This window comes from Epinephelus lanceolatus, chromosome 7, assembly GCF_041903045.1.
Source record: "Epinephelus lanceolatus isolate andai-2023 chromosome 7, ASM4190304v1, whole genome shotgun sequence".
Lineage (NCBI taxonomy): Eukaryota > Metazoa > Chordata > Actinopteri > Perciformes > Serranidae > Epinephelus > Epinephelus lanceolatus.
In genome coordinates this window covers 19,265,852-19,284,926 of record NC_135740.1, presented here as the reverse complement: position 1 = coordinate 19,284,926, position 19,075 = coordinate 19,265,852, and the positions used below count along the sequence as shown (strand labels likewise).

Sequence of the window (19,075 nt, the reverse complement as noted above, 5' to 3'; positions counted from 1 at the left end):
TTACACTGGTGACTCTCTTTACAGCCATCTGCAGTCTCTAACTGGAGTGATGCTGCATGCTGTCGAGCCACAGGTCACATTTTGTGAAACTAGCAAGGGACTGTTGTAGAATAACCTCAGAGCCTGTCGTGCTCATGTGCACATTAAATGTGCTGTTTTGATTAATTATTCTACAGTTCACACAGCTCCGTGAAAACTTTTTGAATCACTTAAAACTTCTTGTTCCATTTATAACTCCTCTGGGACCGTTTGTTCCTGCTAGTCTTTCACCTGGTGTCTCCATCCTAAACAACCAGGGTAACGGCTGAGCATGTCATCTTCTTTTAAACGCGGCTCGCCAAAATGTCGCCCGGAGCTCCGTATTTTTAATTATGATAGCCTACAGGTAGATGTGTGGCTGTGATGAGCAACATTATATGACAGAGGCTGCTCTCTCTGCCCCAAGACCCAGGCAACAATAAGTTTCTTCTCTGAGGAAAACTCTCTACAGGATTTCCGAACTGTCAGTGCGTCAGGACGGGGAGAGCTCTGTGATTAAAGGGGGTGAATGTGATAAGCCATGATTGTCACAGCCTCTTATGCACCCATCAATAATAATGCCATCTTTCTGATCCCACCCACTGCCCAAGTGTGCCACAGGTACGCCAAGGGAGTCTGGCCACAAAATTACCAAAAGTGTGTTTGGCACGCTCCCCACACACTTGGCAGGGCGCACCTGACTGCGATCTGCCTGTGTCGCTTGGTTCACGAAAATAGAGTTACCATACCACAAATAAGTGGGGGGACAAATGTCTTTTTGTCTTTACACAGATCTTCAACCTTACAGCACAGAAGAGCTTTAAAATAAAGTGGGAACTAACAATTATTTTCATTGTTGATTAATCTGTCTATTATTTTCTTTGGCAACTGATTAGTTTTTTTCTCTATAAAAACCCACTATATTGTTAAAAATTTCCATCAGTGTTTCTCAAAGCTTAATATGACACTCAGAAATGTCTTGTTTGGCCCACAACCCAAAGATATTCAGTTTAATATCATAAAGGACAAAAGAAAACTAAAAATATTCACATTTTAAGAAGCTGCAATCAGAGAGTTTTTCTTTATGAATTACTCAAACTGATTAATAAATTAGCAAACTAGTTGGTGATTAATTTAATGGTTGTGAACTCACTGATTAATCATTGCAGCTCTACTATACAATCTCCACAGTTTCAAGGTAGGCACCCAAGATTAGTGTCACCAATTCAGTATCCCCTCCCCTCCTGTCTCCCCTTCTGTTGCTGAGTTATGGCCAAAAAAGTGTTTTTGCAGAACATTATGAATTTCACAGTGAAGCTGACCTTTGACCTTTTGGATATAAAATGCCATACCTTTATTAATTTATCCTATTATTCATCCCAATATTTGAGCAATTATTATTGTGCAACATTTTGTTTTAATTAGCATAGGAATTCTTAATGCCCAAAAGTGCCACCGAATTCTAGACAGTTTATCCATGAGTCCAAGTGGACATTTGTGCCAGATGTAATGAAATTCCTTCCAGGTTTTCCTGAGATATCGTATCCAGGAGAATGGGCATGAGGACATGATAAGAATGATGGACATGACGTCACAGTGACCTTGACCTTCGACGACCAAATCTAATGAGTTTATCTTGGAGTCAAAGTGGACGTTTGTGCCAAATTCGAATTCCCTCAAAGTGGTCCTTAAGTATTGTGTTCACAAGAAATGGACATATGGACAGGAACCCAAAAAAAGAATGCCTCTGACCTCAGCTGTCGCCGGCGTGGTGGCATGTAAGGTCTTTGATTGAAGTGGTGAACATGTGATGACGAGGGAGTACAAGTAGTTTTATAGCATCACAAACCAAAAAGGCTGGAAACCACTGAAATGCAAGCCTGTCCAGAAGTGACTGTCCTACACTACATGTATAAATGGTCCTGCTTCTGTGTCAAGAATGTGTGTATGTTTATGGATGCTGTATGTGTTTTTTTTTTCCTGTGTTTGATTTCATTTAATACACTGAACTTCATCTCACAAGAAAGAAAAGAAAGGAGCAGAAAGAAAAGGAGGAAATAAAGAGCACGAGTGGTAAATCAAACAGTCGGGGGTCAAAGCAAACTAACAGACCTGAACAGAACCTTGTCAGAGTAAGCAGCAGAGTTAGTTCCTCCCTTAAAACTGCATCAAGTCTCTCTTTTGTCTCCATACCTGCAGAGACAGGCACATGTGGGCGCACTCTCAGGCACACCTTAGAGCATAGAAATGTCTAATTCTATCTGATGCAAATATATGCATTGCCATTGTGAACTACGAGTCAATTATAGCGCCATGATTATTCTGAGCGGGCTGAAGGTGGAGGCACCTCAAGACATTAGTATGCCAATGTGTTTAAAGGCCAATTTCACCCTGCATGCCTCTGGAACAAAACCCTCAAAGAATTTGCATTTCAACAGAATATCACTTTTCACTGCCTGTTTATGAATCTGCGTCCCGTTGGTGCTCCTATTTCACATTTCCTAGCCTGGATGCATAATCACTTTTGTGTCAAATTGTCTTCATTGAGTTGTAATAAGCAGAAAAAGATGCCAGTGGAAAACAGTTCTCTCTCTTTTTTTTGTGATTATACTTCCTAAAAATTTTGCTGAGAGTTAGCATTCTTGTTTCTTGCGGGGATTTCCTCGAGTGTACAATGCCGTGTTTTTTATTATGCATTATATTCCTCATTAAACACAAGATAGCAGGGATGAAAAGACATTATTCATCGCTCTCTGGACTTAAACGTAGGCCTCCTCGTGCTGTGCAAGGAATTATTGTAAAACTCAATCATATGTTTCACACCATTCAAAATGGATCCTCGACTCTCCTCATATAAAAGAACAAATTAGAGCATCGTATCCCCTGTGCGTCCTCCCCCCGCCTTTATCATTGGTAGTAATGACAGCTTTACAGAGGAAACTAATTAGCAGGTTTCCTCCTGTCAGTGCTGCCACCACATGAGCGCAAGCAAGGTCTCACAGGTGGAGAAGAACGCATTGGTCTCTCACACTTTTGCTTCTCTTAACTACGTTGGTTATTTAAACAGTTAGCTCTTTTAAAAGGTCTGTTCTGGAGAAAGAAATAAGGTGTTACTATCCTTTCAGCACTTAAATGCAATTAACAGCAAAATAAACATGCAAATATACTAATGCCTGTGTCTACAGTATGGATCCACAGTTTAACGCTGAATTACTCTGCAGTGAGATATTAATTGAATATTAGATTCTTCCCCAGACTTTAAAAGCTCAATGTGATTTTAAAATGAGAAAATCTAAACATTTCAAAGGCTGTTTTGAGTGTATGCAGTGTTTATGTCAAAGTGATTCTATTAAAAATACAACACTTGCCAGAGCAACCCAAAAAAAAAAAGCTTTCTGAAAGACAATTTCTCACTTTGAAATGTTTCTTGCCTGAAGCATGCAATAAATGAGGCTCCGGTGAGCAGGCAATAACTTTTGTCAACAATACACTAAATGTTATGAGCTGTAGATGTGCAGTATGTAGTTTAACAACATCCTACGAAACACATAAAACATAAAACGCCTTTGTACCGACAATAATGCAACGTACCAGGTACAAAGGGAAGTTAAGAGAAAGGCAGTTATCCGCCGTTGTTTTTGTAAATTAGCAATACTCGTGTCACGGCAGGCACACAATTCATGTTTACGAAAATAAAAAAGAATGATTGAACTGTATGTGGAATATTAAATTAAAGAGGCTGTCACCATGAAATCAGTGACTGTGCAGAGGTGCACTCTAAACTCAGCGGGAGCAGGAGCTCTATGAGTGCAGACTTTTACAAGGTTGGTGAAAAAAGCATTAAAGTACATATCAAAGGAGAAGAGCATGTCAATTATTTATCAAAGTGAGGAAAAACCACAAGGGCAGATGCGTAAACAAAGGTAAGGTTCTGCAGGATGGTGCTGGAGACAGAAAAAAGGCCGGGGCGAAAGGAGGCCAGCTCACAAGCAATGCCCGGCAATCACAACCACGCAAGAACTGTAAACATATATAGAATGTATTAGATATTCTGACACAGAATCAAACTTCAAGTGCAACCGAGTTCAAATTATTCCTCTTTCTTTTGTTTGTTTAACCACACACTCCCGCCAAAGGCATTAGCGTCTCTACGTGTGTATACAGATTTAAGTGTTCTTTGTGACCCATAAAAGCTGCAGGGTGTAGAGAGGCCTGCAGCATTGGTAGCATTGTTTATTTGTGGTAAAAGGTCAGCGTCTGTGCATTTACAACGTCTCTGGTATTTACCTCAATTTGCAAACATCTAAGCACATGTGCACGAGCAGTCAAACTTGATTGCATTTACTGTAATGCGTTATAAACATATACAGCCTTGTGTTTGCATACGTCACATGTTATTTATGCAAAAGTCGCACACTATGGAAGAACATACAGGCTCCATTTTGCTAAGTATCCCTATTAGAAATATTGTCTTCTCTGTTTTTAAAAGTGTACAAGAAGAGATGGGGTGGGGTGGGACTGGAGTGACCAAATCATTGAACCGTGAACTTGGTTAGTGTCACTTTTGCAGGTCCATTTATCACCCTCAATACTGTGATATTAGGAACCCTGGAGGGGCTGGATATAAGCAGCAGACATGCAGCTCCTCCTCTCCCTGCTTCTACTGAGAACAGAAGCCTGATTCTCCCACCTGCAAAGTCTCCATCTGCTCCCGCTGCACAACACAACAACAAAAAGTGCCACAACCCAATACACAGTCAAGCCAACCTTGACTGTAATACCCTATGACAGTTTGTATTTGACACAGGCATATCTGCTTGATGCTTCGCAGTTATTTTCAGCGGCTACTATTGTCTCTAGAATAAATGAATCCGATGGTGCTCTGAGATATTTTTTCTGTCTTTTCAAATTACATTCCGCTCGTGTTGTGTATTGTATCCCTACTCTTCAAGCTGGTGGTCTGCAGTGCATCACTGAGAGGTGGTGCAGCACATAGAGAGCTGGAGAGGAGAGAGGGTGAGTGTAGGTTTTGGTACGGTATTAGTTATTCATGTGTGTCTGCCCTAAAGACCAAAAAACCTTCCTCGCAATCCCACAATAAAGCAAAATGCGTAGTAAAAAGCAGCAACGCAGACCCCAACAACCTCTAGAGAGGAGATTTATGGGACCTCCATGAAGTGAATCTTCCAGAGGTGATGGAGGAATGAGGGCACTTTAAATCCCATTACTATGTGATCAAAAGTCGTTTCTCACTCTAGATTATCCAGCGGAGGCGCGGTGGGATCCTGTAAAGACGAACCTGAGAAATCCGGAGAGGTAAAGTATTGGCGGGTAACAATGGTGAGAGCGTGAGGGGCACATATTTCTCTTCATTAAGTGATAAATAATGCAGGGGGAATCATATGAATAATTTTCTCCCTAATGGATATTGCATGCTGAGAAAGGATTTCCAGTTCCAGTTTTTAAAAATTTAGCATGTGAAATGATGCGTCGCTATGTGACAAAGTGATTTTTCGGGGCAAGAAGAGAGTAGCGCAAATGCATCAGAAAGCTTTGGAGAGGAGGGGGAAAAAAGTGAGACTGAGAGAAGAGAGAGGCTGGGACTTTTCCTGTTGAGTTCGACAGCATCAAATTACTTAGCCTGTCATTTTGCCAGTAAACACCAATATATTTTATCTAATTGTTAAAATTCGGGGTGCTATAAATCATTTCTATACTGCTATACTTTTACTTGGCTTTACTCTGGGAAGGAAAGAGCTGTGCACCACTGAAACTCTAGGTCTCTGCACAAAAAGAGAAGTCCTTCATACTTCCATGTTGAGGGGAGGGACATACGTACATATTCTAAATACTGAGGAGAACATGACACCTGTCCTCCCCCACTCCTGAAATCTATGCCTGCCGATGCAATGTTGTATCAAGTTTTGCAATATTGCGCCAATAACCGTCTTGATACCATCATGGGACTGTGACAAAGTCTACCACAATATTACATGTTTATTTCATGAGCATGGCTGTCTCACGACCAAGCATCAAACAGCACTGATGAGAAATATCAGACATACTGGATACTATAGAAGTCAACTCTGGGGTCGACAATATTGTATATGACTTAACATCACTAACATTAAGTATCTCTGGAGCGCTGCATGTGAGAAATGTACTCTTTTGCCCAGAAGCTCCAGTCCCATCGTATCCCTTCCAGAAGCTTCATAATCAAGCCTTTGTAAAATAAATCCATACTGATAAATCAGACACTAAATGTCCTCTGTGATTATTCATCTATTTTTCTCATGGACTGTATAAAATAACGGACATAGCTACAATGTTGTCACCCATTAGTTTATGGATGGCTGTTTTGAAGCTGAGAGTTTGGCATTTCGGCCCTCACCATCTTGGTTTTTTGGAGTCAGAAGCAACCATATTTGAGAGGCCGGAGCTTTGGAGGAGCGAGGGGTGAATCTGACTGAGAAGCCAAGGACACTATCGGCAGACAGTCTGTCACTCTAAGCAGCCTTAGCTGTAATTATGAGTAAGTTTGAGCCTTAATAAAACTTAAATTGGTGAGTGTTAAAAAAACACCACTGTAAAGTTGTCATGAAGGGAGAAATTAGCTATAGAGACCAAAACTGTTTTTTGTACCAGGCTGTAAACATGTTTATTTCTGCTGAAAGCTGTGCATTTTAACATGGGGGTCTATAGGGATTATCGTGCTTCTGGAGCCAGCCTCAAGTGGCCGATCCAAGAACTGCAGTTTTCGGCACTTGCGCATTGGCTTCATTTTTCAGTCACAGAGGTTGCCCAATTTTTCTGTGTTACACACTGTGTTGTCAGCCATCGAGCTAAAATAATCGTCCAACTACCTAAAACAGGCAATAAATAGATATTTAAGTTAGAATCGCCCAGCTATGTAATTGTTACTTGTTAACTGTATGTCTTGTATGGTAATGGATTACAATAACTGTATTTTTCTTTTTTAAAAGCTTAATGTCAAGCCCCGATTGTACTTTTTTTTAGTTGAACAGCAGATGGCGCAATCATACTAATCCAGAAGAGACAGGCTCAGATCATTGGACGTATAAAATGAGTAAGTTTTTCTTAACATTGTAATGAATATCCTAGCTTGCACATTTTATCGTACCAAGATTTTTTTTTTTTTTTTTGGTATCGTTACATCCCTATCAAAAAGCTAAAGCTGGTGAGTTGCAGTGGGTGACAATGAATGAAATACTATCATGAATTCTTCTAGCTATCCTGGAAATGATCTGTGAGTAGCAACCAGCTCCAGAAAATTCCCGTTGAGTCTTTGATTTGAAATCAAAACAGAAAACGCTGCACATATGGTTGTCGAGTGTGGAAAATTGCATTTCCCATCTGTCTGAATATAGAATACCTCATACTTTATTCTCTTCATCAAAACTCTGAGATGGCACATCACAGATTGCATGTACATTGGAAATGCAGCCTGTCATCACCAGATAGGATGGGAAGCATGACAACCTATGTAAATTCAAATAGCATATCCAACGCACGCAGGCTCCTTTACAACGGTTGATCGGTTGGATGGATGAGTTTTAACGTCACAATAAAATGTATCTCCTTGCTGTCAAAGTGTGTCGTAACTTGCAGTGACACATCTGTAAAGATATGAAGGGAACAGCAGAGGAATGTGACAGTTTACAAAGCCCGGGTATAAAGGATGTGGACTTCTTTCAGACTTTTTTCCAGCCCCTGTGATGCTACCTGCATTCAGCAGCATGACATACAATATGCATATGTTATCAAAGTAAAAATCTGGCATGAAACTTTAATGAACAGTGGAATAGAGGGAGCAGTGCGAAAGAGAAGCTGATTCGCTGAAGGCAATGTGGAATTGTTTTAGCGAAGCGTAACGGACAAGGAGCAGGAAACCTGGGAGAAGAAGAACAATCGCTATAGGCATTTGCATTTCACATGTGGATGTAAGAGCCACCTCTGCAATTATACATACCACTGAGTAAGGACATGGCTGCAATCCACAAAGCAAATTTCCATGCTTTGAACAGAGCCACAGCCTGCCTGGGGACTTGGCAGCTCAGGTGGCAAGCATGGTTAATTTCACCATTTGGGAGAACTTGTAAGCTTTAGACTACATGGTCAGCAGCTAAACGTTATTTTCCCATCACTAGATACTATCTGATTTGTTGTCCTTGGACTACAGTCTCTTAATCTTATTTTAATTGCAGCACACTTCCCCCTAGTGAGCTACGTCCCCCCACCCCCCCCACCCCCATATGTTTTTTTTTTAGACAAACAGCACAACAAGAATCCAGCACCAATTGGGAAAACTGTCCTAGAGCATCTGTAAAGTTTGACCCCCGCCTACATGCAACCTATTTTGAAATCAGATTGCCCCCCGATTTACCTCCACACACCAGACAGCATTAGTCCGCACCAGGGCTGGAGTTGCTAGGCAACTGAAGACACATGCTGCAGACTGAAATGATTCTTTGATTCAAGGAAAGATCTTATATAATGCCTTACAGGGGAGAAATTTTATATAATTGCATAAAAATTGTCTTTGTAATTAGAACTAATGTAATGTTATGTAGTTAGTAGTTGGCACAACATACTGGATAACAGCAGGTGTCTTTACATGAAATGTGCTCCTCTTCAAATTGATTACTTTACATAAAGTACTTTTGCTGTTATGAATGGGAATTGGGATGAAAGTAGTAAACACACACTGTATGATGATAACTCACGGAATATTGTGAGAACTGTAAGAGTAATTAAAATATAACTTAATGCATGACAATGAGTTCATATATGTGTGGATGGCGCCTTTGTTTAAGGGTAGAGAAAGATCACATCATTGTGAGGTCGTGACACAAGTGTTGTTATTAAAAAATGCTCTTCTTATTATCCCCCAATACTTCTACACATTTCCATTTACATACTTTAAAAATGATCCGACTAACAAGCCGTCACTCTCTGTCATTTTAGTTTGCTTGTGTTAAAAGAATGCTGCAATGCTGCACTGCACCAGCCATCCAGCATGCAAAACATAAGACTATTTCAGTAATATGTTAATTGTGGTTCATCTAGTTAACATAATATGTGGGTAGTCTGAGACAATAGTAATTATCATTTTATATATGCTTCTCCGTGCTGCAGAGACCCCTGGGAAATTACCAGGGTTAAAGGTCGAGTGGTAGGAGCTCCATGCTGTGGGTGACCTAGAGAAGCTTCCTGGAAATGAAGGCAAAGCGGCTGCAGGGAAATACATAACTTGTATGTGCCTGGATTATCTAAATCATGGGTGAGGAAGCTCATAAATATGCATATTCATTATCCAATGCTGCATCCTTCTCACTGAATCTATCATGAAGATTAATGAATATTATTCAGTCATTCATGACTACTGTAAGCAGCCGTTTCATATGTGAGCAGACAGCATCACCTACTGACGGCAAGCGATACTCGACAGCAGAAGTGTGCCTGCTGGGTGGAGAATATCACATTTAACTAGCATAGTAGTTACTTTATGAATTGTTTAAAGCCACTTTTACCATTGATGTAACACTAATTTAAGCAGCCATTTCTTTAGTTAATCATTTTCATAGCCTCAAAGTAGTTAATTCTGATCACAGGTTGAAAGTGGTTTGATTCCTGTTAATGGTGCTGCAACTGCCATAGATTACCAGAAACACATGCAAAATTAATGTGAGTGAAAAAAAAGTTGAAAAGTGATTTTTCTGAATTATATAACCTTGTATTTATGATCAAACCCCCTCCAGTGCTGAAGTAAATGCAGTCTAGCTTATCACCACTAGATGTCACTGCATAACCACTGGTCAGACATAAGTACAGTTCCAGCTGTGTGACTGGAAACCTGATGGGTATAAATCATGAATAAATAATAGTGTTGTCCTGCTGCATATGAAACACTACAACTCAGACATATTGATCCCAGACACGTGGGCTGTAATGTTTGTTTCACTGAGACTTGAAAGGAGGAGAATTTAGAGTCTGACCTACATTGACACAGTAGGCACGCTTGAACACACACACACATGCATGCAGAGGCATAGAAGATGACACATAACAAAACCTTGTGTTTACTTGTTCTTTGGTGTTTATTTGCTGTTTTTTCTACTTCAACATATATCCACCTCAATGACACACTGGAAGGAAAGTTAATGGTGAACTATATTAAAGGAGAAGTCCATTATTTTGCACTTTGAGCCCCATTTCTGGGTTGTTTATGATGAAATAGAGTGGCTAAGACCAAAATTTTGACGATTGCTCCTTTTCTGAGAATTTGGTTTTCCCCTGCCTGGTTTAACAGTGCTGTCTATGGTCATGTGTGAACCTGTCCTAAAACCACCCTTAATGTTTGTTTTCAAAGCCATGAAACTCACCGAGTGGTCAGTGGTGTTCATTGATGTTCTGACATAAAAATCGTAGCAAACTGTGGTTTGATTTATTTGACATTTTGTGTAATCCATTGGTTTTCTATAGAAGCCTCATTGTCCGTTGGTAGTAATCCGCCACCGGAAACGTAAAGGGGGTTGTTTATGACAAGGTTGTAGTCATTGTAGTCTTTTAGCTCAGCGAATGGGCCGGCTCAACAGTGCTGTGTGCGCTCCTGGAGGAAGAACGAGAACGAACAAAAAAGTTTTGTAATAAGTTTAAACAACTGCACGATGGATTACTTGTTTGTAAACAACCTTTGCAGTACGATGCCTTTGAACACAACGCCAACCTTCTTCTTCTGCTTCTTTTATGTGTCCCATTACGTCGCAATGGTTTCCTGCCGGTTGGTGACACCCACGTAAAGGAGCGTTATCGCCATCAAGTGGGCTGGAGAGTGTAGCGCTTCAGGGTTAAATGAACGATCAAGCGGAAGTTTACACACGGGTGTGAGGCAGCTGAAAAAATAGTTCCACAATCGAGATGAATAGGGAGAACACAGATGGAAACCATAGTTTGCTACGGTTGTTATGTCAGAACATCAACGAACACCACTGACCACTTGGTGAGTTTCATGGCTTTGAAAACAAACGTTTAGGGTGGTTTTAGGACAGGTTCACACATGGCCATAGGCAGCAGTGTTAAGCCAGGCAGGGGAAAGAAAATGAGCATTCATCACTCTATTTCATCATAAACAACACAGAAATGGGGCTCAGTGTGCAAAATACCAGACTTCTTTTTTAAAAAAACAGTCCAAGCATCACAAACAGTCTGACATCATAAACTTATAAATCAGAATCTTATGAATTAGGGTTGAATCATGTCAGTTTCTCTCATGCTCAGGTTCTTCTGCTGCTCGTCCATCTTGCTGCTAGATTTCTTTTCCATATAGTGGTTGGTGGGGTTGCGCTGCAGCAGCAGCAGACACTGATTCCTCAGCTCCTTGTTCATACACAGCAGGATTATGGGGCTGGAGAGTAAAGGCAGGTCCAGCAGCAAATCTCTGACCATCTCATGACACACAGACAGGTGCTCCATCAGCACAAACACAGCACCTGTAGTAAACAAAGTATGGTACAAGAATGGTTAATAATTATTGCAGTAATTATTTAAAACCATTTTTTATCATTGAATGTATATTAATACACTGTAAAAGTCTGTATCACCTTTGCTAACAGATTAGAATTTAGAAAGACTCGTTATGATTAAAACAAAGCAAAACGTTTAAAAGTTAAGGCATGTGTTTTAGTTCAGTTTTTTCTCTCAGTCTGCAAAATGAGGCAGAAAATATGTATTTTTAAAACCACGAATATGTACTTTACTCATCCATTTTCATGTTCTGAAGGAGACATTCCTAAGTAATACAAACGTTTGTGTTATGAAAGAGTAAAATTGACCTTGGTAGTATCAATTTGTTCAAATGCCAAAGGCGGCTTTTTTTATTCATTGATTTATTTTGTATTCATTTTCATTTTAAAAAAATCTCCATTTCTAGAAGGAAAAACTGCAGTCTTGAGTCCGAGAAAATAGCCTTTCTATACTTTAAAAATGACATTCAATGTTCTGAATCTCATCACTAGACGCAGACAGAGTTCATTTTCTACAATATTGGTCAGTGCACCAAGTTTATTTAAAAAGCTGTATTTGTGAAACTGTATTGCTACAAAACAGATGCTGTATGTGTACAGTACGTGTTGAGTACATGCAAATGCATACTGCAAATGTTAAGTTTTAGTTAACATTGTCAATCAGCAGCTTCAGTACAAAAGAATCTGTATCAGACTTCTATCTTAAAACAATATGTGTGGAAACCTGTTGCTGAGGTGCTGACAAAACTTCTGACTGTAAATGGTTGTTGAGGCAAGGATGACGTAACCTGCTTCTTCAACAGCTTTTACTTTAGTGGAAAATTAGGAAAAAGTCACATGTAACGAAAGTGAGTAGTAGACTGACTGAATGTGGAAAAACTGAGACATACTGTTGAATTTGAACATAATTTTTCTTAGGACATTGCGGGCTGTTCATTTGTTTTGTGAATGGATTCAAGGTTTTCTTTCAGAATGTAATTGTAATTCCTTGCACTAAAAAAGGGAAAAAATGAAGGGGTTGATATTTATAGGTTATTATGCAGTGGTTTCACTGGTACAGCCCACTTGCGATCAAATTGGGCTGTATGTGGCCCATGAACTTGAACGAGTTTGACACCCCTGCTCAAATCTATACTCACATGGACATAATTTGTACATTGAAAGAGTTACTGGTTGCTGAAATCTTTCCACTTGTCCAGCTGGCTTCAAAGAGACTTCCCTCTTACAGTAAGTGATTTCAATGTGAGTAATGGGGGCCTCACTGATTTGCTCAATATACTGAAGCCAATATGAGATTCCAGCAGTCTGAGATAGTAAAAGTCACAATTCCTTCTTTATGCTTTCACAGACTCTGCATCTTCGCTGAGCTAGAGTGGTGGAATTGTGCAGATAATTTTGTAATAAAAAGGTCTGTAACTTTCGGTGATACCCTCAATCAAAACCGCAAGTACTGCCGCTGAAGCTAGGGCTGCGCGATATGAGAAAATTATGCAATGTGCGATAACGTTGTTGAATGATGAGAGAATGATAGTTACATTTCAAGGTGCAGTTTTCTACTCATGCTCTCTTTCATCTGAGTCAAAAAATCCCTGAGTGCAATATCGCTCAAGTTGACAATGCGTTTATCGCTCAAGTTGACAATGTAATGATGTGATGAAAAAATATATATATATATTGTGAAGCCCTAGTTATAGCTTAGTATTTACTAAGGGGAACACCACCTGAATTAAGAATTCCAATATGTTATTCCTATGCCCAAGAAAAGTCTAATCAAGATTTATGAATATGAGCAACTCTCTCTCAAAGCCAGAAACTAGAGAAATCTCAAACTTGTGATGTCATTAAGTACAAAATCTGGAGCTGCCCAACAGACGATTAATAAGAGCCTGATTTTGTGGACCTGCAAGACATTTGTTTTCTTTATTATATCAAAATGAGCTTCATTTTATCGTAGTGTTCTCAGATTTGAAGCAAAAAATGTGCCCATGTACTCAGAACGATTCCCTGGGTGCTCTCAGTGTCAGCTTTAACATCTTTCCCAATCCATTGTCTGTGGAGCAGCTCTAGACTTTCTATTCGATGACATCACAAACTTGAGTTTCAGCACTCTAGTTTTTTTTGATTAAGGAGAGAGTTGTCCATCTTAACTAATATTTTGGTCTGTTTTGGACCATAGGAACATCATGTATGAATTTGCCTATTGCTATGAAATGTAAATGTCCATTTTAGTTTAGAAAAAAAATTTCCTTGCAAAGAGCTAAAGAAACTAAACTAGTCAGTCAATTCATTCTCCAAAAATCTGCAAGTAGTATTTACCTACCAGGTACATGTGCTGTGAAGGTGATGAGAGATATGAGGCTGAACACTTTGGCCAGGTGCACATTGACTCTCTGACTCCTGTGCATCAGCTTAGCGCTCTGGACGATAGTGTGTAGAATGTGAGCGTAGAAATACAGGCTTAACGGAAAAAAAACGACAGTCTTCACCAGCAAAAGCACCCTCATGACTTCATCATTAATGAAGGAGAAGCAAGTGAGGTTGACGGGATCCAGGTGATCCACATGGCTGCCCAGGAACCAAAGGGTCAGCTCTGTCAACCCCACAGGAAGGAGAGGGAACACAAGCTGCAGGGCCAGGAAAAGCCTGCTGTTTACCAGGTGTCTGCAGCCACACACCACAGTCAGGTAAATAGAGAAGGTAATGAAGGAGACGTACTGGAAGGAAGCGGAGCTCGTCAGGTGTCTGGCGCTCACCATGACTTCACACAAGCGAGAGCCGAGCAGCCAGCGGCCATGCTGCTTCCAGTGGATGGTCATGGGCCACAAGCTCAGGTTGACGAGGTTGCAGCTGGTGCTCCCGAGGATGAACATCCCCACGTTGCTTCTTATCATGCTTCGCCGGCTGAGCAGACAGGATACCAGGGAGACCAGGATGAAGATGTTCAAGCCGAAGCCAGGGACCACGAGCAGGACTTTAAAGGAGGCGCAAAGGTTCAGGTAGACGGAGACAGCACACAGGGAGGAGGACGTCTCATTCATGGCAGACGGGCGATAAAGACAACGGTGTTAGTGAAGGTAGAGACGAGGACTGACTTTCCTCTGCGTTAAAAACCCTGAAAGATAAGCCTGTAATACTCCTGGGTAAAAAGGACAGAAATAGTTTGTGCAACATGTGCAATGCAGACTCATCCCTCCATCATGTAAACATGTTTTCTTCCCCCGTCTCACCTCTATGTCCAATCACCTTGACTTTTGCTTCTTGTGAAGTTTATTGTTTCTAAGACTTTTCCCCAGCGGACCCAATTACAAAGGATTCAGTTCATAATCCCCTTCCTCTAGTTATAAGCCTCTAATAAAACAGAAAATCTTTAGCTACTGTGCACCAACTTGACAAATGGATGGGACATGACCTTATATTCCTCTTCTTCTTTCCCAGAGATTTTACAGTGCATTCTTCTGCCTTAATCAGACGTCGATGACAACTGCTAAAAAACTTTTATTTCTTAGATTTCATATTTATGCTTTCTCCATCCTCAGAGGGCATTTATGTTTTTACTACTGACTATTCATCTATTATTCCCAGCCCTTATCACCATTCTTTCTGCTCATTCCTTAATACAAACAAGGTGCTTTTGCTCAAATACCCCAATGAGACTGGGAGACGCATTCACCCTTCAGTCATAATATTCTGTCCATGAAATATCGCGTTTTGTTAATTCTAGGTTGTGTCTAATTTATTACCTTGCGATCTACACGTCATTACCCAGCAGCTTCCTCCCGCTCTACCAGTGCGGAAATAGTCCTAATGAGAGTGGAAAACGTATTTGTTTACTTCTCTGGGGCTTTATTAATGTGACACAGAGTCTGGTTGATTAAGTAGCTAACTACTCTGACATTACCTAAAAGCAACATATAAAAATGGCCTTGAATATGTGAGCACAGTGATGTTTAAATGTGTGATCCAGTGTTGGATTTAATGCATTTACACTGCATGATGTTGCTGTCCTGTGTGAGCAGATATATATTTACTTATCACTATGCATGCTCTTGCAGACTCTCACACAGGTGGAGAGGGTAATCCATAAGACAAATTGCAAAAGTCTGTTCAAATTCTATTTCAAATCTGCATTTTCAACACTTTTCTAATCCGATATCTGGATGTTGGCTAAGGCTTTTTTAGTCATGTTTGCCTGTGGGTCAGCTGGTCCACCACTTTCGTTCAGGCTGAAATATCTCAACTCTTGGAGGGACGGTTATTTGTGAGGGTATTTGTGGTCACCACAGAATGAATCCTACTGACTCTGACAATCCCCACCTGCAGGTGAAACTGAATTTTATCCAATATTAATTTGGTTTAATACAAAAAAAACCTTTTTTCTCATCAGCCTCAAGTGCACTTAGTGTTTACAGCTAATTAGCAAATGTTAGCATGCTGAATTAAGAAGAGGGACATCACACATATTTTATTGTACCTCATAAACCTGAGCATGTTAGCACTGCCATGATAGTGTTAGAATTTAGCTCCAAGCACCACTGTGCCTAAGTGCAACACAGCGCCACTAGCATGGCTGTTGACTCTTACGGGAGAATTCACAACAAAGAAACAGTGATACCATGAGTCACATCACTTCAAACCACTAATCGCCTGGTCTCAAGGTTGTACTAACAAACAATATGGCACTAATGATATTACAGCGCAAAATCACCCATAAAGTTTTCACCTGAGTGCAATTTGCCCCTTTTTTTTTTGCATCTGATTGAACATCGTAATTATCCATGTATTCAGTAACTGCTTATCCTGTTGGGGGTCACTGGGGGGCTGGAGCCTATCCCAGCTGACATTGGGCAGGGGGCGGGGTACACCCTGGACAGGCTGTCAACTATCACAGGGCTGACACATAGAAACAGACAACCATTCACACTCACATTCACACCTATGGTCAATTTAGAGTCACCAATTAACCTGCATGTCTTTGAACTGTGGGAGGAAGCCGGAGTACCCAGAGAAAACCCACGCTGATAAGGGAAGAACATGCAAACTCTGGTTCAAGGGGTAGTGGGTAGGTCGAGGCTGAGGCCACTTCAGGAAAAGGTATCGATAATATATGAGACAGACAACCATTCTGGCTCACATTAACCCTTTGAAACCTGAGCAAATTGGCTTAAAAACATGGGAAGAAGGCAATTAGCAACGAGAGAAGAAATTACCCTCAAAATCAGGAAGAAATTAGTAAAAAGAGAAAATAAAAAAGAAGAAAATTAGTTTAAAAAAAAGACAAGAAAGAATGTTTAAAACAAACAAAAAAAGGAAATGACCTGAAAAGAGTGCTTGAAATTATCATAATTCTGTAACATAATTAACTTTTTTAATTAACTTTTTATATCTAGGTTTTTTTAAAATTTTATTTTATTATTTTTTGCAGTTTGTGGGACATTTCTCACCAAGTTGCTCGGTGCCTTTTTCCCCCATGTTTTTGAGAGAAATTATATCAATTTGCTCAGGGTTTAAAGGTTTTGAAAGGTGTCTGAAAGCAGCGCAAGAAAAGTGATGTTGCCCCACGTTTCAAAGGGTTAAAGGAGTCATCAATTAAAGCAACACTTACCTTTCTGGAAATTTTACACTTTTCTTTGTTTAGGTTAATATGCTATTAATAAGCTGATGGCACGCTAAAATATAAGTGAATTCCACCAGAGATAAAAACTCATAGTTGTAACATTCTCATATGGTTCTAAGAAAACTCCGATCAATCATTGCATTCGGACCGAAGAAAGAATATTGCAGAAAAAGCTTACAATAAGAGAGAACCCGATGCTGCAAGAGCCAAAACTTGGTCAACATCGGCTCTGCTTTCGAGCAATGGCGAAGACTGATGCAGCTTCATCCTGAGTTAAAAAGGGACAAGATGGTCTCAGAGTTTCTGCTGGACAGGTATTTTTAGTTTGCCTCTAATGTAACATTAGCTGTAACCTTATATATGACAACACAGCATCCAGTTGCTAAGGGTTAGCCTACTGTAGCGTAGCCTCTGAAACATTAACGTTATCTTCCTTGTGCGTTTCCACATACTAGTAACGTTACAGCTACTATCTAACGTTAGTACTGTAACCTTATTCTACAACTCATCAGTCATCACTGACTACGGTTGAGTTTTAAAACTCCCAGGTTGCATTTGACTGTCTCGGTTGTAACGTTACACTTGCTCTCCTCTTCCCTGTATCTAACGTTACCTTGCCAACGCCTACGTCTACCATAGACGTAATGAGGATGTAATGGAGTAGGGGGGAGTAGGCCTTTGGAGAGAGGTGGAGTTGCAGGAAGAGGGGGATGGGACTTTGGAGGGAGGCGGGAGATGTGGATGTTCAGATTTTTTCTAAGTGCTGTGTGAAATGCAAGAAAGGTAAGAGTAGCTTTAACCTTACCTGCATGTCTTTGGATTGTGGGAGGAAGACGGAGAACCCGGAGAAAACAAACACAGACACAGAAAGAACATGCAGGCTCCGCAAAGAGGGGCTCTCCCACCCTGGGGTTTGAACCCTCCATCCAAGGTTTGAACCAGGAACCCTCTTGCTGTGAGGCGACAATGCTAACCACTGCAACACCGTGCCACCTATTTGTATCCATGTATCAAGAGACATATGCTGAGAGATATGATGATGCCTTTACCTGGCTACCATTATGGCTTCCGTGATCCCAGGAAAATCTGGGTGTGATGCTCATTCTTAATGCACTTACTGGTTTCCAGTTACCACCAACTCTCTAAAGAAACTAATAATTTTACTATAACTGCGTGTGGCTATTAGCACTTATCTTTGTGAATTGAGCTGTTTCTGCAATTGGGCTTATTTGCATAGAAAGGGGCCAAATTGGATAGTCAGCATATCGCAGCACATTTAAAATCGCAATAATATCGTATCATGACCTAAGTATCATGATAATATTGTATCAGGGAGTCTCTGGCAATTCCCACCCTTATTACATGCAGGTGCTTTGAGAATTACAAGTATTCTTTTTGTCTTATTTGTGCAGGTATAGCGACCACAAAAGCGGCGCACTCGTTCTGTGAATTCGCCCCTTGGTCTTCTGATGAAAAGCGTTAAATTTTATTGTACTGTAAACAAAGGTTAACAACCATCCTTCAGCATAAGCATGACTGAATACACACATAGATAATTAAAGAGAACTCACTCTTTGTACACTAATCATTAATATGCATACAGTATGTGCAATCTATGAACCTGCTCATCACAAAGTGTTTTTTGTTTTAAATTCTCAATGTTTTTCAGGACTCATCAGGGTTTGTTTGTTTGCTTGTTTGGCATTGCTGCCTGAGTGATTCCAGCAGGCGATCTGGTATAATTGGTCAGCATGAGCAGGCCTGTCTCAGGCATCAAGGGCCACTGTGCTCTTCACATGGCATCTAATCAGGCTGCAGGAGAGATGTGATTACTGAGCGGACAGAGCTGGACACTGCTGCAACTTCATATCGCATGCAGTGATATGTGAATCCATGCTTG

The 19,075-nt window shown here is 40.4% G+C and overlaps 1 protein-coding gene across 1 annotated transcript; it reads right to left on the bottom strand.

The window, feature by feature from the left end:
* Positions 1-1,454: 1,454 nt before the first annotated feature.
* On the bottom strand, positions 1,455-14,599 carry LOC144463850 (uncharacterized). The gene is made up of 3 exons (XM_078169615.1): positions 13,882-14,599; positions 11,310-11,528; positions 1,455-1,543 (listed from the first exon to the last, which is right to left on the bottom strand). The coding sequence occupies exons 1-3, from the start codon at positions 14,597-14,599 to the stop codon at positions 1,455-1,457; spliced, it is 1,026 nt and encodes a 341-aa protein (XP_078025741.1).
* Positions 14,600-19,075: the final 4,476 nt, after the last annotated feature.

Bases quoted from the DNA above. Each gene is read 5' to 3' on its own strand.
- LOC144463850 (XM_078169615.1), bottom strand. From the start codon at position 14,599: ATGAATGAGACGTCCTCCTCCCTGTGTGCTGTCTCCGTCTACCTGAAC. The intron at 11,529-13,881 runs GTAGGTAAATAC...TGTTTACTACAG, and splicing joins CTTCACAGCACATGTACCTG to GTGCTGTGTTTGTGCTGATG. The intron at 1,544-11,309 runs TGAGAGAAACTG...TCTCAGGAAAAC, and splicing joins GCAGCAGAAGAACCTGAGCA to CTGGAAGGAATTTCATTACA.